The 19,344-nt window shown below is 46.9% G+C and overlaps 1 protein-coding gene across 1 annotated transcript in view; it reads left to right on the forward strand.

The window, feature by feature from the left end:
- LOC119455776 (protein Skeletor, isoforms B/C-like) overlaps positions 1–19,344 on the forward strand; it is a gene marked incomplete at its 5' end in the record, with an annotated part of 138,327 nt that overhangs the window by 42,651 nt on the left and 76,332 nt on the right. The window contains 3 exons of the mRNA XM_037717238.2: positions 11,513–11,585; positions 11,640–11,803; positions 15,152–15,283. Of these exons, the coding sequence (XP_037573166.2) occupies positions 11,513–11,585; positions 11,640–11,803; positions 15,152–15,283 (369 nt within the window). The remainder of the gene's footprint in view (positions 1–11,512; positions 11,586–11,639; positions 11,804–15,151; positions 15,284–19,344) is intronic.

Here is a 19,344-nt window from a genome sequence, read left to right on the forward strand (position 1 = left end):
CAAATGTCAAAACATAAGCGTGGCAATCGAGCAGCGTGGTACCTGCAGCGAACCGACGCGCGACAGTGATCACAGATGCCAGCGCAACTGATACAACCCAGGTGCTAGATTTTTATTTTTAGTATTTAGTAGTTATTTATTTATACATACTGTCAATCCCAACAGGGATTATAACAGGAATGGTTATAAAGATATATTTGTTTACCTATTTTTTATGTTTGTTTACCTGGAATGGCTTTTCTTTCGAATGTCTGAATTTGGAACAAGCTTCGCTTACGGTGAACCTTAACGCAGATCGTGCACGAAGTTTGTATTGAAGATATCGCGTACGGCAAGAATTGTTCGTGTGCACTATCTATGAAGCGAAATAAGCCAATAACATTGCAGCGTTAGGGCCATCTCTGCTCTTTCGCTTGTTTCCCTTACACCGTCTCACTGTGCTATGTTCATAATAAAGTAATGTCGAGTCTTAACAATTGTCGAATAAATACATATGCATATGACTGTAAACCACTACTGACCGTGAGCGAAAAGCGCTTAGTGGTCAGCGAAGCAGTCTCTGCACGTACGTAAGTATTTCACTTGATCGACTGTGCGAATAAATTTTTTTCGTTACTGTTATTCTTGCAAGCAAGATGCTATTGTCCGCGTACCTATGCGAATACCGTTTTTTTACGTTCTTACTCGCGCGGGCTCATTTAGCGCGTTTCTACGCCACGCACAGTTAGCGCATTACGGTTCCGGAAACTCTTAACACTGGCGCTAGGCCGCACTGATGAGGTTGACACGTTCGTTTTTTGCATGCTCTTGCTGCCCAAGCACATAGACAACGCTCAAAGATAGGTGAGCTCGATGCAGCACCACACTGTTGAAGTTAATTACCTTTATGGGCAGGGCCGCGTAGGGTGCGTGTGAACGCAGAGACAATGTTTTGGTGGACACAGGGTCTGCATACATCTTCCATAGGACACGATTTTTCCAGATCGTTGCGAAGTGTATTTACCGACTAGTTCTCTCGCAGAGTGCTCCAATTTGTCTTATACCGGTGTCACACGGCCACTTTTGATAGCGATCGAGACCGATCTGGATCGGAATGTTCGACCGCGATTGGCTTCCTTCCACAGATTGAGCAAAGAAGCCAATCGCGACCAAGAAATTCGACCCATGTCGGGCTCGATCACGATCAAAAGTGCGCCGTGTGACCCCCGTATTAGGCACTGGAATGAAGTCGTGTTTGAAAGAATAAAAAATGTAGCCTCTGCCACTAAATACGAGAAAATATTGCATCGAAGAGGTGACAATTCTCGCAACCTGTTGGGAAATGTGCCGAAAAGAGTTTACCAAAATGCGTTATTTTACTGATGTGTGCATTAATGTGTGTTCACATTAGACTGAAATGCCAAGTCCTCAGATGATGCAGGAAACCGGCGAAGCGTGAACATACCACATCGCGGCCGTGGTCTCGTGGAGTGCTGTGTTGTGGACACACTTAGTCCCCAAAATCGTTATCTTCCGCAGGTTGTTTGTGCACCCATAAACTTCACAGTGCTGGCCTGAAGCCTTTTGATGAGTATATATGCCATTATTTACGAGCGTAAGTCATTCGTGACAAAAAAAAATGTCACAGTTTCGCCCTAAGGGCGAAGCGATGAATGCGATAGCAACACAGCAATGTCATACGAAGTAAGGTGAGCGGCTTTGGTAGCAATATGAATTGTAGTAAACATGAGCTGATTAAGTAAGCAGGTGTGCTGCGGCGCAAGTAGACCGACATGAAGAGAGACTCGATGACCACGAGAAGGCGCGTGTGAAACGATGGTGTTGATGAGAAGCGCTTCCCGTGGGCAGCGCGTGCGAAGGGACACACCTGTAGCGCTGCACTGCCCAACCGGGCATCATTGCATGTGTAGCGTGCGTTGGAAAATGTGGTACGACTATTACTAACTGATTGAACAAGCGTGGTGTGAGCGCGCACAAACAAACATGAATAGATCACACTGAAAGACTGCAGACAACGACTGTCAAAACGCTGGCAGCAAGCGCATATATACGCCGCAGCAGCGGGCGAAGGTACGTGCGGTCTATCGCTTCAACGGAAACTGAGCGGCGAATGCACGGCGCATAAAGGTCAGAGCCGTGTGGAGATAAGAGACGGTGCGGTCGAACGAACGACGAGCGCGGTTGTTGTCAGCGTAGAAGTGCGCCCCCCCCCCCCCCCCCGCTCCTTCCGGCGCTGGCTTCCCGCTTCCTTGCTTGCGCGTGGGAGAGATAAGAAACTGTGCGGACGAGCGACGAGCGCGGTTGTTGGCAGAGAAGTGCCCCCCCCCCCCCCCCCCCCTGCTCCCTCCGGCGCTGGCTTTCTGCTTCCTTGCTTGCGCGTGGGAGATTGAGTGCGTTCGCTCTCCGTGATAGCGCGCGTCCCCGCACGCTGCCTCTGGGGCATACTCCGCGCGGCGAAGATTTTATCTATACGGAACCTCACGGCGACGGCGACGGCGACGCCGACGGCAGAAATCCGGTTGAAGTGTCCATATAGTTGCTATCGCAATAATAAACGGAAACATCGAAAGAAAGCTACCACTCCGGAATGCAAGCGCAAGGCAAGCTCACAGTCCAGACCGAACAGGCAACACTGACACATACTCTCCACGCTAGACCGTCGGGAGCACTCTCGTGAAAACGTCTATAGTCGGGCGCACTGGCGCAGCCAACGTAACCGGCGGCTTCGGCGCGCCCCGACGTGCCCGGCGCCGAATTGGCTCCTGACCCATTCGCGCGTTGGTCGAGTCGACTGCGCCGACCCACAATGCATTTCGCGCGAAGAAATAAAGGCGCCCACGCCGCTTCGCCCTTGCTTCGCCGACGGTCGCAAACAGCCGTTCAAAGCGCGCGCGGGCTTGGGATCGTTCTGCGCATGCTCCGAAGATAACAGCAACGGCGCGCGCGTCGGAGTATAGACGTTTTCACGAGGGCGCTTCCGACGGTCTGGCGTGGAGAGTATGTGTCAGTATTGCCTGTTCGGTCTGGACTGTGAGCTTGCCTTGCGCTTGCATTGCGGAGTGGTAGCTTTCCTTCGGTGTTTCCGTTTATTTTTGTCACGAATGACTTACGCTCGTAAATAATGACATATATACTCATCAAAAGGCTACAGGCCAACACTGTGTAGTTTATGGGTGCACAAACAACCAGCGGAAAATAACGATTTTGGGAACTAAGTGTGTCCACAACACAGCACTCCGCGAGACCACTGCCGATGTGATATGTTCACGTTTCGCCGGTTTCCTGCATCACCTGAGGACTTGGCATTCCAGTCTAATGTGAACCAATGCACACATCAGTAAAATAACGCATTTTGGTAAACCTTTTTCGGCACATTTCCCAATAGGTTGCGAGAATTGTCAGCTCTCCGATGCAATATTTTCTCGTATGTAGTGGCAGAGGCTACATTTGTTATTCTTTCAAACACGACTTCATTCCAGTGCCTAATACGGGGGCCACGCGGCGCACTTTTGATCGTGATCGAGGCCGATCTGGGTCAAATTTCTTGGTCGCGATTGGCTTCTTTGCTCAATCTGCGGAAGGGAGCCAATCGCGGTCGAACATTCCGATCCAGATCGGTCTCGATCGCTATCAAAAGTGGCCGTGTGACACCGGTATAAGACAAATTGAAGCACTCTGCGAGAGAACTAGTCGGTAAATACACTTCGCAACTATCAGGAAAAATCGTGTCCTATGGAAGATGTATGCAGACCCTGTGTCCACCAAAACATTGTCTCTGCGATCACACGCACCCTGCGCGGCCCTGCCCATAAAGTTAATAACTTCAACAGTGTGGTGCTGCTTCGAGCTCACCCATCTTTGAGCGTTGTCTATGTGCTTGGGCAGCAAGAGAATGCAAAAACGAACGTGTCAACCTCATCAGCGCGGCCTAGCGCCAGTGCTAGAGTTCGGGAACCGTAATGCGCTTAACTGTGCATGGCGTAGAAATGCGCTAAATGATCCCGCGCAAGTTAGAACGTAAAAAATGGTATTCGCATGGGTACGCGCGGACAATAGCATCATGCTTGCAAGAATAACAGTAACGAAAAAAAAAAATTATTCGCACAGTCGACCAAGTGAAATAATTACGTGCGTGCAGTGACCGCTTCGCTCACCACAAAGCGCTTTTCACTCACGGTCAGTAGTGGTTTACACACATATGCATATGTATTTATTCGACAACTGTTGAGACTCGACATTACTTTATTATGAACATTGCACAGAAACTAGAGAAAGAGCAGAGATGGCCCTAACGCTGCAATATTATTGGCTTATTTCGCTTCAGAGATAGCGCACATGAACAATTCCTTCCGTACGCCGTATCTTCAACACAAACTTCGCGCACGATCTACGTTAAGGTTCACCGTGAGCGAAGCTTGTTCCAAATTTAGACATTCGAAAGAAAAGCCATTCCAGGTAAACAAACGTAAAAAATAGGTAAACAAATATCTCTCTATAACAAGTCCTGTTATAATCCCTATTGGGATTGACAGTATGTATAAATAAATAACTATTAAATACTAAAAATAAAAATCTAGCACCTGGGTTGTATCAGTTGCGCTGGCATCTGTGATCACTGTCGCGCGTCGGTTCGCTGCAGGTACCGCGCTGCTCGACTGCCACGCTTATGTTTTGACATTTGGTTATAAGCACACTGCACCGCACCAGATCCAATAAATTTTGCATGATTGAGCTGTTCAGTTGCGTCGGAAGCGTATGGAGTAACCACCGCATATCTACCAACCACTGACACGCGTCGTCGGGCCGCCGGCGCCTGGTTCTAAGCATTGCCCGACAGCTACGTACGCGCCTGCTTTCACTAAATGAGGCAACCCTCAACCGCGAAACCTAATGGTGATCAGATTCAATCGACGATACAGTCACATGTGCCCAGCAATAACAATGAAATATACCGCTGATTATCACGCCAGGTCTCGACGAAGCAGACGCGGCTGCCGCCGCTATCGACGACGAAACACCACATCCACTGGCACTGGCTGGGCTTGCTGTTGCCATGGCACACCACACTGAGCGCTCACGCGAGCACGTGAAACATGTAACAAGTCAAGCCGCACAAGACAAGCGAAACGGAAGAAAACAATCGAAATAATGCGCGGCGAAGATCACACAACCGAAGTGCGGCCGGCCTGCTCTCTCGTGAGGCGCACAGTCCAAACCGGCGGCATAACATGTTCTGACGCTAGATGTCGCCCGCGTCGGCAAATGGCGCTGCTCAAACGTCGGTTTGTGAAAAGGTTTATAGAGGAGATAGCAGACAGTTTTAGCAGAGCGCCGCTTGCTCCGCTCCGCTCAGATTTCACGCTCTGAGATACTGCAGGGAACTGCGTAGATTTCGCATTTGTAAGCGCGTCTTGCCGAGACGCGAGCGGCGCGCTTTCAACTCGGCTGCAAAACGACGAAGAGGCCAAGTAGACACGGTGTCCCGCTCCACTCAGTCAGCTTTGTAGCGGAGCGAGGGATGCGGTCTTCGTTCCGCTGACGATATGAGCGTTTTGTCGCTAGCATATGCCGGTCTGAGCGGAGCGGACAGCAAGCGCTCAGCTAAAGCGTTTCGGCTGGCGCCGCGTAACCGGCGTAGCGTGACCGGCCACAAACGACGCTGGCCCGCGCGCCGGAAACGTCTGACTATAAACGGGCCTTAACTGTAATGGTCCACCGGTTATCCATCCTACGCATTACATGGCCTACCCAGCCCCATTTCTTGCGCTTAATGTCAACTAGAATATCGTCTATCCCCGTTTGTTCTCTGATCCACACCGCTCTCTTCCTGTCTTTTAACGCTACTCCTAAGATTTTTCGTTCCATCGCTCTTTGTGCGGTCCTTAACTTGTTCTCGACTTTCTTCGTTAACCTCCAAGTTTCTGCCCCATATGTTAGCTTCGGTAGAATGCAATGATTGTGCACTTTTCTTTTCAACAACAGTGGTAAGCTCCCATCACGATTTCACAATGCCTGCCGTATCCACTCCAACCCAATTTTATTCTTCTGTAAATTTCGTTCTGATGATAAGGGTCCCCTGTGATTATTTGACCTAGATAAACGTACTCTTTTACAGACTCTAGAGGCTGACTGGCGATCCTGAATTCTTGTTTTCTTGCCAGGCTACTGAACTTTATCTTTGTCTTCTGCGTATTAATCTTCGACCCCACACTCACACTTTCTTGGTTATGGTCCTTAACTATTTGTTGTAATTCGTCCCCATTGTTGGTGAATAGGACGATGTCATGTGCAAACCGGCGGTTGCTGAGATATCCGCCGTTCATCCTCACTCCTAAGCCTTTCCTTTCTAAGAGTTTGAATACTTCTAAACATGCAGTGAATAGTATTGGAGAAATTGTGACTCCTTGCCTGACCCCTTTCTTGATAGGTGACTCATACTTTTCTTGTGGAGAACCAAGGTAGTTGTGTGCCTAAAATGACTCTATCTTAACACGATGACGACGGTGACCGGCACACCATCAGAATTTTAAAAATATTTATTTCTATATCGGGCAGGTATATCTATTTCATAATTATTATAAACGTTCTACCTCACCCTGATTTACTTTTTCGTTTAGGTTTTTCTCTCTCCCCCTACCCTTTAACCGCCGGCTTCTTGGCCAATCCCCCGTAAGCGCCACAAGTGAGGAACAAGCAAGCGAGCAAGAATTGTTGCGTGACCGTTTGCATATAGGTAAGACACGATGCCGGGTCGGTGTAGTTAAGGGAATTACTACACCGAGTCGTCATCGTGTACGATTTCGCTTCGACGACACGGTTTTCGTTCAAGGACGTTGAAGGTCAACTGAACGATGAGAAATATAAGGCTTTCGCCTTAATATCTGACTTTGCCTAGGTAGTACGGAGGAGAAGTTTCTTTGCTCGTTTTGGATGCGTTTGTCCCTGGGCGTTGCAAAGTGAGGTCGCGCGCGGGCAAGTTTGTTTACGCTCCGAAGCTGCTTGCCGGCGCGGTGAACCAGCTGAAGCAGTGGGCGCTGACGCCCCATTTGGTGATCACTGTGTGTAAAGGTACGTTGGACGTACGCGAATCCCAGAAGGTAAAGGTACGTCGGAAAGACTTCCTCGTGTTGAGTTAGTCATGCCGGATTATACCTTTCCCGCGCCTTCTTCCTACAAAATAACATCACTGATTTTCCCGGGGGAGCAGTAGGGGCCGTAGTAGAGACCGGGCCTGCTCTCCTGGAGCAGTGTCTTTGCTCGTGCCAGGCTAAAGGTGCGTAGGACGTACCTGCTTTGCTCCGCAGCTCTCGCGTAACGATTTTTGCACAAGGACGTGCATTTAACTCAAAGGGGGGCATTAAAGAATGCTTTTGAAAAGTCACGGAGAGCAGCATACGAAAAGCGTGTTCATTTGCTGTGCACAACACAATTCTACCGAAGCAATTTCGTCGCAACAGTTCTTTGAGATTAATAAAAAGATCATCAAGAGCAACTGGTCAATATCTTTCGCATGCCAGTACAAACAACTTCCTTTTCTTTCCACACTACGTGTATGCGGGCTACCCCAAAAAAACGTGCTGTACCTAGCAAATTCTCTGCGTAGCTCTTCTTGTGCTAACGCGCCGATGAATTGTTTGCACATTATGTTGAAAATTACTCTAGCTTTTTTTTCATATGTCTTTCTTTATTTATTGATTATCTAAGACAATGTTGAAATTGTCTTAGGCGACACTGCTAAAGGCAAACATTTGCCTGACTAGGCCGAGCCAGCCGTACAGTATGGAAAAAATGGCAGACATTCAAGAGAGGGCACATGAAATTAATCTAGATAAGATTTTAAACAGCTCAGTACACAATTCACGAAAAAAGAAAGAAAAAAGGTTAATCTTACACAGTTTGCTAAGCAAAAAACAATAGCATATGAAAAATATTTTATGCTTGTATAGTTTAACATTTGTATTAGTCTTCAGGTAGTAACAATTCTTTTACCGTCTTAAAATTTTGCATAGAAATTCCAGAATTTAGCAGGTCCAATACTAAGGGTAGTCGTTTAGAAGGTTAGGAAGTTCAACTACCGGTTTTTGATCTCCGTATTTTGTTCTGCAGCGTGGTTTTACTATCAGACTATTTCTGAGGTTATAGGTTGTCGTTTTACCAGGTATTTGCTTTGGAAGGAGCATTTGTCTCCGCAGAATTGCTGCGAAATTTCGAGGAATAATTTATAAGTGTGAGGTTTTGATGCTGTTAGTATTTTGTATTTGCTATACTATGGTTTAGTGGTATAAGTACGTCCGAAGTTTCCTATTGCACGCAATGCGCGGTTTTGAAGTGTTTGACGGGATCTTAAGTTAGATTGTGTAGTTGTTGACCAAACCAGGAAACAATAAGTTAATCGACAATATATGAGCGCCTTATAAATATTTCACTTCACATTTGTCGGCAGTAAATATCGCAACCTGTTAAGCGCACCTACAGCACGAGCAATATTGTCTGTGAGAACCTCTATGTGTGGTGACCAAGACAGATACTCATGGAATATAATTCCTAAATATCTCACTGTTGGTGCCTGTTCGATGTTGACCTTTTGAAATTTCAGTTGTAGCTGAAGCTGGGTTATTGTTCCTTTCGAGTTTAACACTAAATACTTAGTTTTATTTATGTTTATTTGGAGTTTATTTGCATTCAGCCACAAACCTAGTTGCTGTAACTAGATGTTAGCTTGCTCGAATAGACTTTGTATAACACGTTTGTATCATCCGCGTATAATATAATATTGAAACAGCCTTAAATATTTACAATATCATTAATATACAGTAAAAATAAAACAGATACTAAGACGGATTCTTACGGCACCCTGTATTTAATAAGCTGAATTTCGGAACTGCATTTAGTGTTGTGTACTGAGTGCTGGAGGTGAGATAGCTTTTTATTAAAGATAATGCGACACCACGGATTCCATCGTGAGAGAGAGACCTAGTGTTAGCATTCGCTTTTCTGTGTTGTCAAGGATTTGTTCTTTAATTTCAAGTAAAGCGGTTTCTGAAGATCGACTCTTGCAGAAACCACATTGCTCTTGCGCTATTATTTTATGCGCGTTTAAGAACCCATAAAGTCGTCTGTTAATAGCATGCTCAGCAATTTTCGCGAAGGCAGAAAGTACGGAGATTGGCCCGTAGTTATTCATATCGTTAACTTTATGTATAACATTCACTCGGGCTAGCTTCATTGTATCTTGAAACACGTCGCTAGAAAGGGTTCAGTTGCAGCAAGAGGAGCGCTTGCAACTTCGCTGACGGCATCAGCGGCGTCTGCACCCGAGGCACAACTGTCTTTTAACGATAACATTATGGTCTGTATCTCCGGAGTCCGCCACTACGGCGTGCCTCATAATCAGATTGTGGTTTTGGCACGTAAAACCCCATAATTTTTTTTTTTTTTTTGGTCTGTATCTCGTGCGGATCAGTAGTCGCCAGAAGAACATGCAACAGGGTCTTTCATTTTAGCTGCACTTAAAGATTGCCTGTAGCAGATAGCACAAATTATAATCCTCGATAAAGCGGCCATTACTTCCACGAGAAATCAAAACGCCCAATTGAATAATTAACATAGTTACGCTAATTAACTTTTTCATTAATTATTTTACGGCACATCTTTCAATCTACGAATTATAGCCGCTGAGTGCACGAAATGAATGGGTGTTCTAGTTAACGTTGCGCTTCAATGCATAAAACAGCGTTTTCCTCAAAAAGTTAACTGGAACGCCCTGCATTTCGTCGGACACTTTGAAAATTAATATCTCGAAACTGGTTCAGTCCTGAGAATTCGTTCCAAGTGTATACGCCTTGCGAACTCAGCGGCTATAATTCGTTGATTGAAAGATGTGCCATAAAATAATTAATTAAAAAGTTAACTGGCGTAATTATATTAATAGTTCAATTAGGCGTTTTGACTTCTCATGGAAGTAATGGCCGCCTCATCGAGGATTATAATTGTGCTATCCGCCACATGCAATTTTTAAAAATCTGGTGCAGCTAAAATGAAATGCCCTGTATATTCCGTGCAAGAGATCTGTGCATTATTTGTGAGGACTCACCAGTGTCAATAAAATGAGAATTGAACGTATTTGCAACCTCAACGTCCGATAATTCGCTATGTTTAAATTCAACTTTTTTGCGATAGAGCTTTTGTTCATTACCTCATTGACCGCTTTCCACATGAGATCTGAATTTCCTGTAATAGATAATTACTTGTCCATGTAATATTCTTGTTTGGCGCGTTTAATATCATAATTTAATTTATTACGCTGAAATTTGAAAGACGGAAAGTCATCTTCACTTCTGCTTCTTAGAAAAGTTTTAAAAAGTTGTTCCGAGATTTTATTCTGTTATAGATGTCACGAGATATCCAAGGCTTTCTAGCGTTTCTGTATTTTTTTTAACTTCACAAGTGGAAAACATCTGTTGTATACGAACTCGAAGGTAGATATAAAAGCGCCGTAAGAAATGTTTGCATCAATTTTCGCAGTCACTTCGTCCCACCGATAACCAGGGAGAAATTCTACAAATTTCTTTACATTTTGTTCTGAATATATTCTTTTGAAGCTTTCAGGGTATATTGGGGATGGCTGTTTATAAGGTAGCAGACAGTATATCGGGAAATGATCACTAAGATCACACATCAGGACTCCTGCTGTTATATATTCAGACAGAAAAACTCCTCGCACAGAGGTCAAGCGTTGTCTGGGTTGTAGCTGTAATTCGAGTAGGCACGTCGATGACGTTTCAGCACGCATATGATTCAAAAGTTTCCTGAAAACGCGTATATTCCAGGTTGTCTAGGCAAGCATCTATATTATGTTTGCCCATTAAAATTCTTTCGAGTTTGAGTTTAATGCTGAGTTCAAATAACTTTTCAGCAAATTCTAAAAACTTACACATGGATCCAGATAGTGGGCGGTACACACGCGAAATTAAAGTGTTCGTGCACTGAAGACCAATACTTTCATAGCATTCGTTAACAATCTTGAGGTCGGGAATTACACTATACGGCAAACCATAATACACATAAATAACAATTCTAACACCATGTTTCTTCGTTCGATAAACAGAGATGCAGTCATATCCACAAACAGAAACACATTCACTCTCTGATGTAAACCACGTTTTGCTAAAGGAAATCAAATCAAAGCAGTGTTGGAGTCCTGACAGATAGAAACTTGCCTGCGAAGCCTACCACATAAAAAGACAAGGCGATGATTGCATCAGTGATACATCTTTGTCCCTGCACCCATCTGAGCTTGAGTTTAACGTTTGCGTATGTGATAATTTGGCAGATCTCTGTAATGTATTGTGTGGCCTAGGGTTTATATGTGCATTGCCGTCGAAGAAATAACGACGTTGTTAGTCAGCGTCAGTGTGTGCCGTATCTTCCTTTTGTCTGAGGTGTTCGCGCTGTAAGTTTGCGAATTAAGAAAGCTGCGCCGATTCCCACAGTGCGTGATTTCTGTGCCCAGATGCCCACTTCCTGGTAGGTAGGGGCGACGTGTCCGGCACCAACGGCGTCATCATTGCCAACGAAAAGGGCAGGTGAGGAGCAGCGCGCGTAACTCGAGCAGACTTTTGATAGCAGCTTCTCGCCAGCTTCGACAAGCTGGGTCGCTACTCCGGCGAGAACGTGACGCTGTCGCTGCGTCACGGAGCCAGCTGGGACCAGTACGAGTGGCTGTCCGTCTACTGCATCAAGGCTTCCCAGGATTTCGCCCATATTCGGCTGCCGGACAAGCTCACCGTGCCAGTCGCCCAAGGTGAGACTCATGAAAACGGCCGCAGACACGAATGCGCGAATATAGATACATTATTAGCGACTCTCTACCGGCTATACGAAATTATGCCAGAGGACGGATATCAGTTGAAGCTGCAAAAATTCTAAAAGGTAAAACCAAACTTCTATCATTTGGTGAATGTTACGACAAGGAAATCATCTGGTTCCCAGCCCATACAGACTGCGAATCCACCGCCAACCCAAATCTTAACGAGTCTGCCCATCGTGTTGCGCGAGGACTCACTAACCGCGCCCGACTAGGGGGGGGGGGGGGGGGGGGGGGGGGGCTCTGGCCGAGGAGGAGATGGAACGGATGGTAAGGGCTAGACTTTTCTCATTCAGTGACATTACCCAATTATACAGAAAGTCGAGGTGTATATATCCACCTCCTAACCCAAAATTCAACAGGTCTCAGGCGGTTGACTGGAGGCGACTTCAAACCAGAACTTACACGAACCCAGTACATCTTAACCGCATGTTTCCGGATTTATACCCTGAGGCCAAATGTAAGTTATGTGATGATAGAGGAGCCACCCTAGAGCACATACTCTGGGATTGTGAAATAGTTCAGAGGAGAATTGCGGTCCCCCCGGATTAACTAAGGGCGCGGTAGGAGAGCAGCACTGACTAGTTCTGATCTTCAGGACCAACTTTGGGCCATCCAGCAAGCCCGGGAAACTACCGAGAGACAGGGTGTCTCTGCTACCCCCGGCGCGGCCTAGACCCAGGCCATCAATTTGCAGGATATTTATTAAAGTTGTCTCACAAACGCGAATGCGCAACCAAGTCGTACAGCAACCTCGTATTGCTGCGGATACCGACTGGCGCTAGCGTGACACTGCACAGAGAACGGGAAAGCACACGTCATGCACTACGCGATTAAAAAAAATGGTCTTGGCGTTTACGTGGCAAAACCACGAAATGATTATGAAGCACGCGGTAGCAGGGGACTCCCGAACAATTTGGACCATCTTGGTTTCGTGCACCCAATGCACAGTCATGGGCGTGCTTGCATTTCGCTCGCACCGAAATGCGGCCGCCGTGGCCTGATTTCATCTCGCGCCCTCGGGCTTAATGAAACGCCAAAGTCATTGCGCCACCCCGGCGGGTCACGTGGTCAGTCGCTGTCGTCGAAAATGCCTCCTTCGCATATGTCAACCGTCTCTTCTTCCCGTGCTGTTCAACGCTGTCCTAGCCATGGCATTTACGCCAGGGTTGCCTCGCAATAGCTGTGCCTGTTACCACGCCAACCTCCAGTAGCGTCTCATTCCAATTTCGTGTTGAGATGGGCCTTTCGAATTAGTCGGCTATGACCCAAGTGGTAATTTATGAATTATCGAAACCAAGTCACTATTCCGTGAGTCAGGAACATGACAGTTTAGATGTGTCACCCCTGAAGTGATGAAATGAGTTGTGTTCGGGGGAAGGCTTGATGATGATGTTTATTGGCATCTCTCCTTCAAAACGAGGAGGCGACAAATAGTCAGCTAGCCTGCGTGATCAGGTTTTACTCAGCTTTTACTAAATCTATCGCTGTCTAGCATTTTGCCTATCTCTCCTTGATCATTTTTTTTCTTCATTAAAACCTTTGTATGGCGCGTATTGTAAAATTACCTATGCCTGTCACGGATCCGACCCTCATTTTTTCCCTCCAATAATCTAAACGCCTCTTGTATATCTCGACCACTGACCACTTATAGCTTCCAACCGCTTTGAGTCGCCAGCGCTTCTAGAAGGAGGACGTTCCTATACGTGTCTTGGTGGGAGAATATCAAAGCATTCTATTAGGAGATGCTGTGTCATTTCCAGACTTTTGCTGCAGCCGACACATGCTGAAAATATTTGCTCCGATTTGTTTCTGGCCTCAGGCGGCCATCTAGGTCTCAAATAGCACGGGACTGCCCTTTGTGCTACACAAACAGATCCTTTCTCCCGATTTATTTCTTGCGTGTTTGCAATTCTACACTGTCTTTTTGGTTTCCATCTATTGCATACAATTTGCCGCCTGTTTCTCTCACTTTCCTTAGATGACTCCGAGTTGTCTATTTACACTTTCAATTACCTTGCAACTGGTCGCCAGTTTTCCTGACCTCTTCCTCCATTCCCCGAGGTACAGGTGTTCTTCCACTTCAGCCGCCAATTTATTTTATCTATGTTACGGTGTCTTTGTTCAAAATTAACTTTGTTCATATCTGAACTTCTCTGACTTTTAAAGAAGCAGCCCTTCACGTGCACCACCCTGGTCTGGCGGCAGGCGCTTGTGCCGTTTACAATTTTTATTTCGGGCGGCACTGTAGCCTTGCAGGTATCATGTAAACATTATTTTGCTAGATGCTAGCATTTACTACTACAAAATAATTCTAGTGAGCATCAACGAGATAATAAATCCCGCTGTCTGTTTTCAGTCGACGCTAGGAGTTGCACGTAACTTGAACGCACCGAAATATGCAATGTTAACAGAAACGAATACATAACTTCAATTACGGAATGCATGACATGACACTAAGTCGGGTTTCTTACCATAAATATTTCGGCTTAATCTTATCGCATAATCTCGCATTGGGAAGTTAATGTTAAGAACACTACTACAAGTGCCTCCTCTTTTTGAGCCTTCGTCTTGCGCCACTGGACTCAAGGTTACCCCTGCTGGAATGTGCCAATACTGTTTGGTATTGCTTCACCAAGGAACGCATAACCAGGATAGAATGGGTGCAGAGCATCAAGGCTTATCTTTAATAAATACAAGCTGAATAACCAAATAATTTGCTGAAAAAAGATGGTATGCAGTAACTTTGCAAAATTGAGCTAAACCAGCACGACTGTAAAGTTCGCCCAATTGATTCAAGGTGAAAGAAACATTATTCCATTGAGCTTTTACTTTATTATGCAATAAATACAAGGCAACACGTCACAGTAACACTTTGCGAATGAATTCACGGACAACCTACGTTATTTTTTTAAATAATCTTGTGGTCAGAGAATCCACCCTATTGTCACCATCTCTTCGTCATTGGAAACCTTTCTAGCATTCGTCGAGGAAAGTTTACGCCTATAGCTTTCCCTGTCGCTTCTTTTATTTGCACTTGACTGAGTTCACTGTAATTCGTGCTTGCGTCCCAATAATCAATTTTCAGCACCATACATTCTGATACATTCGTCTTTTTCTTACTGTTTATATTGTGACTACTGTGCATGGGCCTTTGATATTGTTACAGTTGGTATTATTGTAATATTGTATTGCATTCACCATTTGTTCTAACTCTGTACTCGTTTCATTCACAGCGTTGTATAGGTAAATGGCGCCATGTAAATGAAGCGTCTCTTTGTGCAGAGGTGCGCCGGTACCTTGGCCAACCGCTGGGAAACCTGGACACGGGTGTCCACGGCGTTGGCGGCAAGGTTTACGTGGCCTCGGCAGACACGCTGGTACTGCAACACTTCAGCTACGATGGCACGGGCCCAGGTGAGCGCTGTTCAGAGCTTGCTGAAAACAATCGTCGGGTGGCTTCGTCGTGTTCTGCTCGGTGCCGAGCACAGCCGCTTCCAAGCGTCTTCAATCGACGGTGGCGATTCTGCGGTGGCTAGAAGCGCTGGAAGCACTTTGTATTGAGGCGGGGAGGTGCGAGCACCTGTGACGACGATAGTGTGGTTCATGACGCTGTTCATGAAGCGGTTTTAGCCGTGCGAATGCCTGACAATCCGGGGTAAGCTTTCTTTTGGACGCACCGCATTCAATTTATTTAGTGATTAATTACGCCACAGGCTCTGTAGTCCGAAGGATGATGACCACAACCAAATGCGACGAGTGCTGAGACGGCTCGTTCGGCTACCTGGTTCTGAAATACGCCTGCTTAAGTAAAGAAGTATAGACCGGGCAGGACTGTTTCGCCAATCTGGTGAACTGCACACATTTGTCGCGAACATGGAAGACTCGTCTGCGTACTGCAAACTAATACCGTTGGACTTGATTTCTGCTTTGATAGTACATTGACTCACTGCAGTTGGTTGCGCACGACACTCGTAAGATATCACCAACGGCCTTATCAAATTCTATGCAATGACAAGGCTGCATTTCCTCACAAAAGCAGAGAACAAGGCAAGGCAGATGGCATCCAATGTGCTATTCGAAGCTTCGTGGCGTTACATCAGTATGCCTGCGCATGCGCTTTCTTCTGATTGTAATTTTGCACTGTGACGTTGATGATGATTGCAATTTAAAGTGACGTTGATGATGTAACAAAATAGACATGCAGTCTAGGAACTCTCTGCACACTGTGTTTATATGTGTGTGGCTCGATATGTAGTAACTCGCAATATCTTGCACTCACCAACCACCAAACTTTCACGTGCTAAGTCAGCGGCCCGCGTACTGGCAAAAAAACAAAAAAAAAACAAAAAACAAAAAAACATGCTCTAAAACGGTCAAAGACGCTAGTATTTTATAAAAGTGTTAATCTACTGGGCCGCTCAGGAAATGCCGCCCGTCTCGGTCGGAGCTCCTGGTATCCTGGCCGCAGCGCTGTACTCATTTTTCTTGCAGAGTTGGATTTATTATTCGCATCCGCCCGTCGATACCACCACTCCACCTCCCTTTCTCTCTCGCTCTCTCTCTCTCTCTCTCTCTCTCTCTCTATATATATATATATATATATATATATATATATATATAGCCATATCATAAGAAGCCAACAAGCAATGACCCCAAGGGCAGCATAGGGGAAATTATCCGTAGTTCTTAGTTGAATTAAACAAATTATATAGAAATGGAAATGAAAGTGGTTGAAAAAGCAACTAGCCGCACGTTGGATACGCACCCACGTCTTCGCATTACTCATGCGATACTCTAGCCAATTTAGCTACCGCAGCGTTGTTTTCCCAAACAGGGAAAATCGCCGCGGTTGAGATTATATATATATGCAGTTCGTACCTGCAGAACTGCAGCAACTAGTTTCCCTCGCTAGGTGACTGGCGACGACGTAAGGGGGAAAGCGAGCGACGACGCGGTGACGGAGAACGATGGTTGCCGAAAGGACGTCGAGGATACGGCGAATATTTCCTAGGTGAACTTGTCTGTGGCGCGAAATGCATTTTGTGAAAAGGGGACAGAAGAGAAGAGACAGTGAAGAGACAGTCACTGTCTCTTCTCTTCTGTCCCCCTTTCACAAAATGCATTTCGCGCCACCAGACAAGTTCACCTAGGAAATATCAGCACCAACTTGCCCAAGAAGAAGTTCTTTTGGACGGCGAATACTCTGAGTTGGGATGCATGGAATGCCCGGTAGCATCATGGGGATATAGCCATACGGAGGCGTTGCGACAGCAGGGTTAGCAGGTGGCATGCGACGATGGCAGAAGCGCGCGACATGGCCGGCGAAACCACAAGCGAAACAAATGGGTCGGTTGTCGCGTGTGCGCCAAGGGTTCTAAACTTGGCTTCGAGGCGGAATAGGAGGCGACGCGGGAGTTGGCACTGGTTGAGGTCGCATGGTCACAGGAAACGCGAATGTCGGCGGCGCAGGTCGCGCTGCGCACAGCGGCATAGGTCAGAGGTGCAGCCACGGGAGGACAGGGTTGAGCCAAAGGTAGCGATTCGGCAAGTTCCTCGCGAATGGCTCTCCTAATGGGAGCAGCCAGAAATGTGTCAGGCTGTAGAAGGCGATCGCTGAGAGGCAGCATAGAGAGTTGACGTGCCACCTCCTCACGAATAAAATCCTGAATCTGAACGGAGAGGGAGGATCCTGGCGAGGAGTTGGAGGGAAGCGTGAGGCCCGAGAGAGAGTGGCCGGGTGTAGGACCCTTTGTCGACGCAGCTCATCGAAGCTCTGGCAAAGAGTGACGACAGCAGCGACAGATGAAGGGTTTCGCGCAAGGAGCATTTGAAATGCGTCGTCCTCGATGCCCTTGAGGATGTGCTTCACCTTGTCCTCTTCACTCATGGTGGAATTGACGCGGGCGCAAATATCCACGACATCCTCTATGTAGCTGGTGTACGTCTCGCCGGGCTGTTGAGCGCGCTGGCGTAGCCGCTGTTCAGCATGAAGCTTTCGCAAGGCTGGACGGCTGAAGACTTCCGCGAAAGCTGTCTTGAAAGCGGACCAGGTTTGGAGTTCCCGCTCATGATTGTGGAACCAGAGGTTCGCAACGTCAGCAAGATAGAAGATGACGCTACGTAACTTCGTCGGGTCATCCCACTTGTTGTGGTCACGGACGCGCTCGTAGGTAGAGAGCCAATTTTCCACGTCAGTCTCACCGGCTCCGCTAAAGACAGGAGGGTCCCGCTGCCGCTGGACGGCGCCGCAGATGATGGGAGCGGCGGAAGCTGCAGGCTGATGGTCGGTAGGCTCGAGCATGGTAGCGGCTGAAGCAGTCGGCAACGTTCGGCTACGAAGTTCCAGGGTGAGGTTGGGGATTGCAGCACCTCCACCAAATGTAGTGCGACGATTTATTAGACGGCAATGACGTCTCACACAATCGAGATAGTCCACGAACGCTGAGCGCGTGCACAGCGGCCGATGAAAGAGCGCTTCTTCTTCCTCTTCTTCACTACAATATATGTATGTGTGTGTGTGTGTGTGTGTGTGTGTGTGTGTGTGTGTGTGTGTGTGTGTGTGTGTGTGTGTGTGTGTGCGTGCGTGCGTGTGTGCGTGCGTGCTGTGTGTGGTGTGTGTGTGCGTGCGTGCGTGCGTGCGTGCGTGTGTGCGTGCGTGCGTGCGTGCGTGCGTGCGTGCGTGCGTGCGTGCGTGCGTGCGTGCGTGCGTGCGTGCGTGCGTGCGTGCGTGCGTGCGTGCGTGCGTGCGTGCGTGCGTGCGTGTGTGTGTGTGTGTGTGTGTGTGTGTGTGTGTGTTCTAATGATATGATTAATAAAAATCGGGCCCCTCAGTTCCCTTTCTTCTCGTTCATGTATATGGCCCGATTTTTATTAATCATATCACTAGAGGCCAACAAACAATGACACCAAGGAAAACATAGGGGAAATTACCTGTACTTACTAATCGAATGAAAGAAATGATAAATTAATGGAAATGAAAATGGATGAAAAAACAACTGGCCGCAGGTGGGGAACGAAGCCATGTCTTCACTGCACGCGTGTGGTGCTCTTAGCATTGAGCTACAGCGGCGCCGTTTTCCCATCCACTTTCTGGGGTATTTATGTTTTACTACTACAACTAACCCTGGGAGAGTTAGCAAGCGCCACCACTCACAAACCTGAGTGGCGGATGTGGAACATCCTTTCTGCCGTAGGCGTCACGAGTACGTGATCTTTTTGGTTATATATATTGCGAGACAGCGGTTAAACCGCGACGGTTTATTTTGCACGCCGCGCGCTGAAGAGAACGACGCTGGCCATGATGATGAATATGTACAGATGAAGAAGATGAAGGGGTAATATAATGCTCACACAATTTCCCCCGCGCGTGGAAGCGGCCAACCTGGCCGCTGGTTATGGCGGCGAACGCCGTATGAAAGGCTTTAAACGTGAAACATGCACAATTTCTGTGGTACGGCAGCGGCCGTCCAAAGGCG

This window comes from Dermacentor silvarum, chromosome 1 (assembly GCF_013339745.2).
Source record: "Dermacentor silvarum isolate Dsil-2018 chromosome 1, BIME_Dsil_1.4, whole genome shotgun sequence".
NCBI lineage: Eukaryota > Metazoa > Arthropoda > Arachnida > Ixodida > Ixodidae > Dermacentor > Dermacentor silvarum.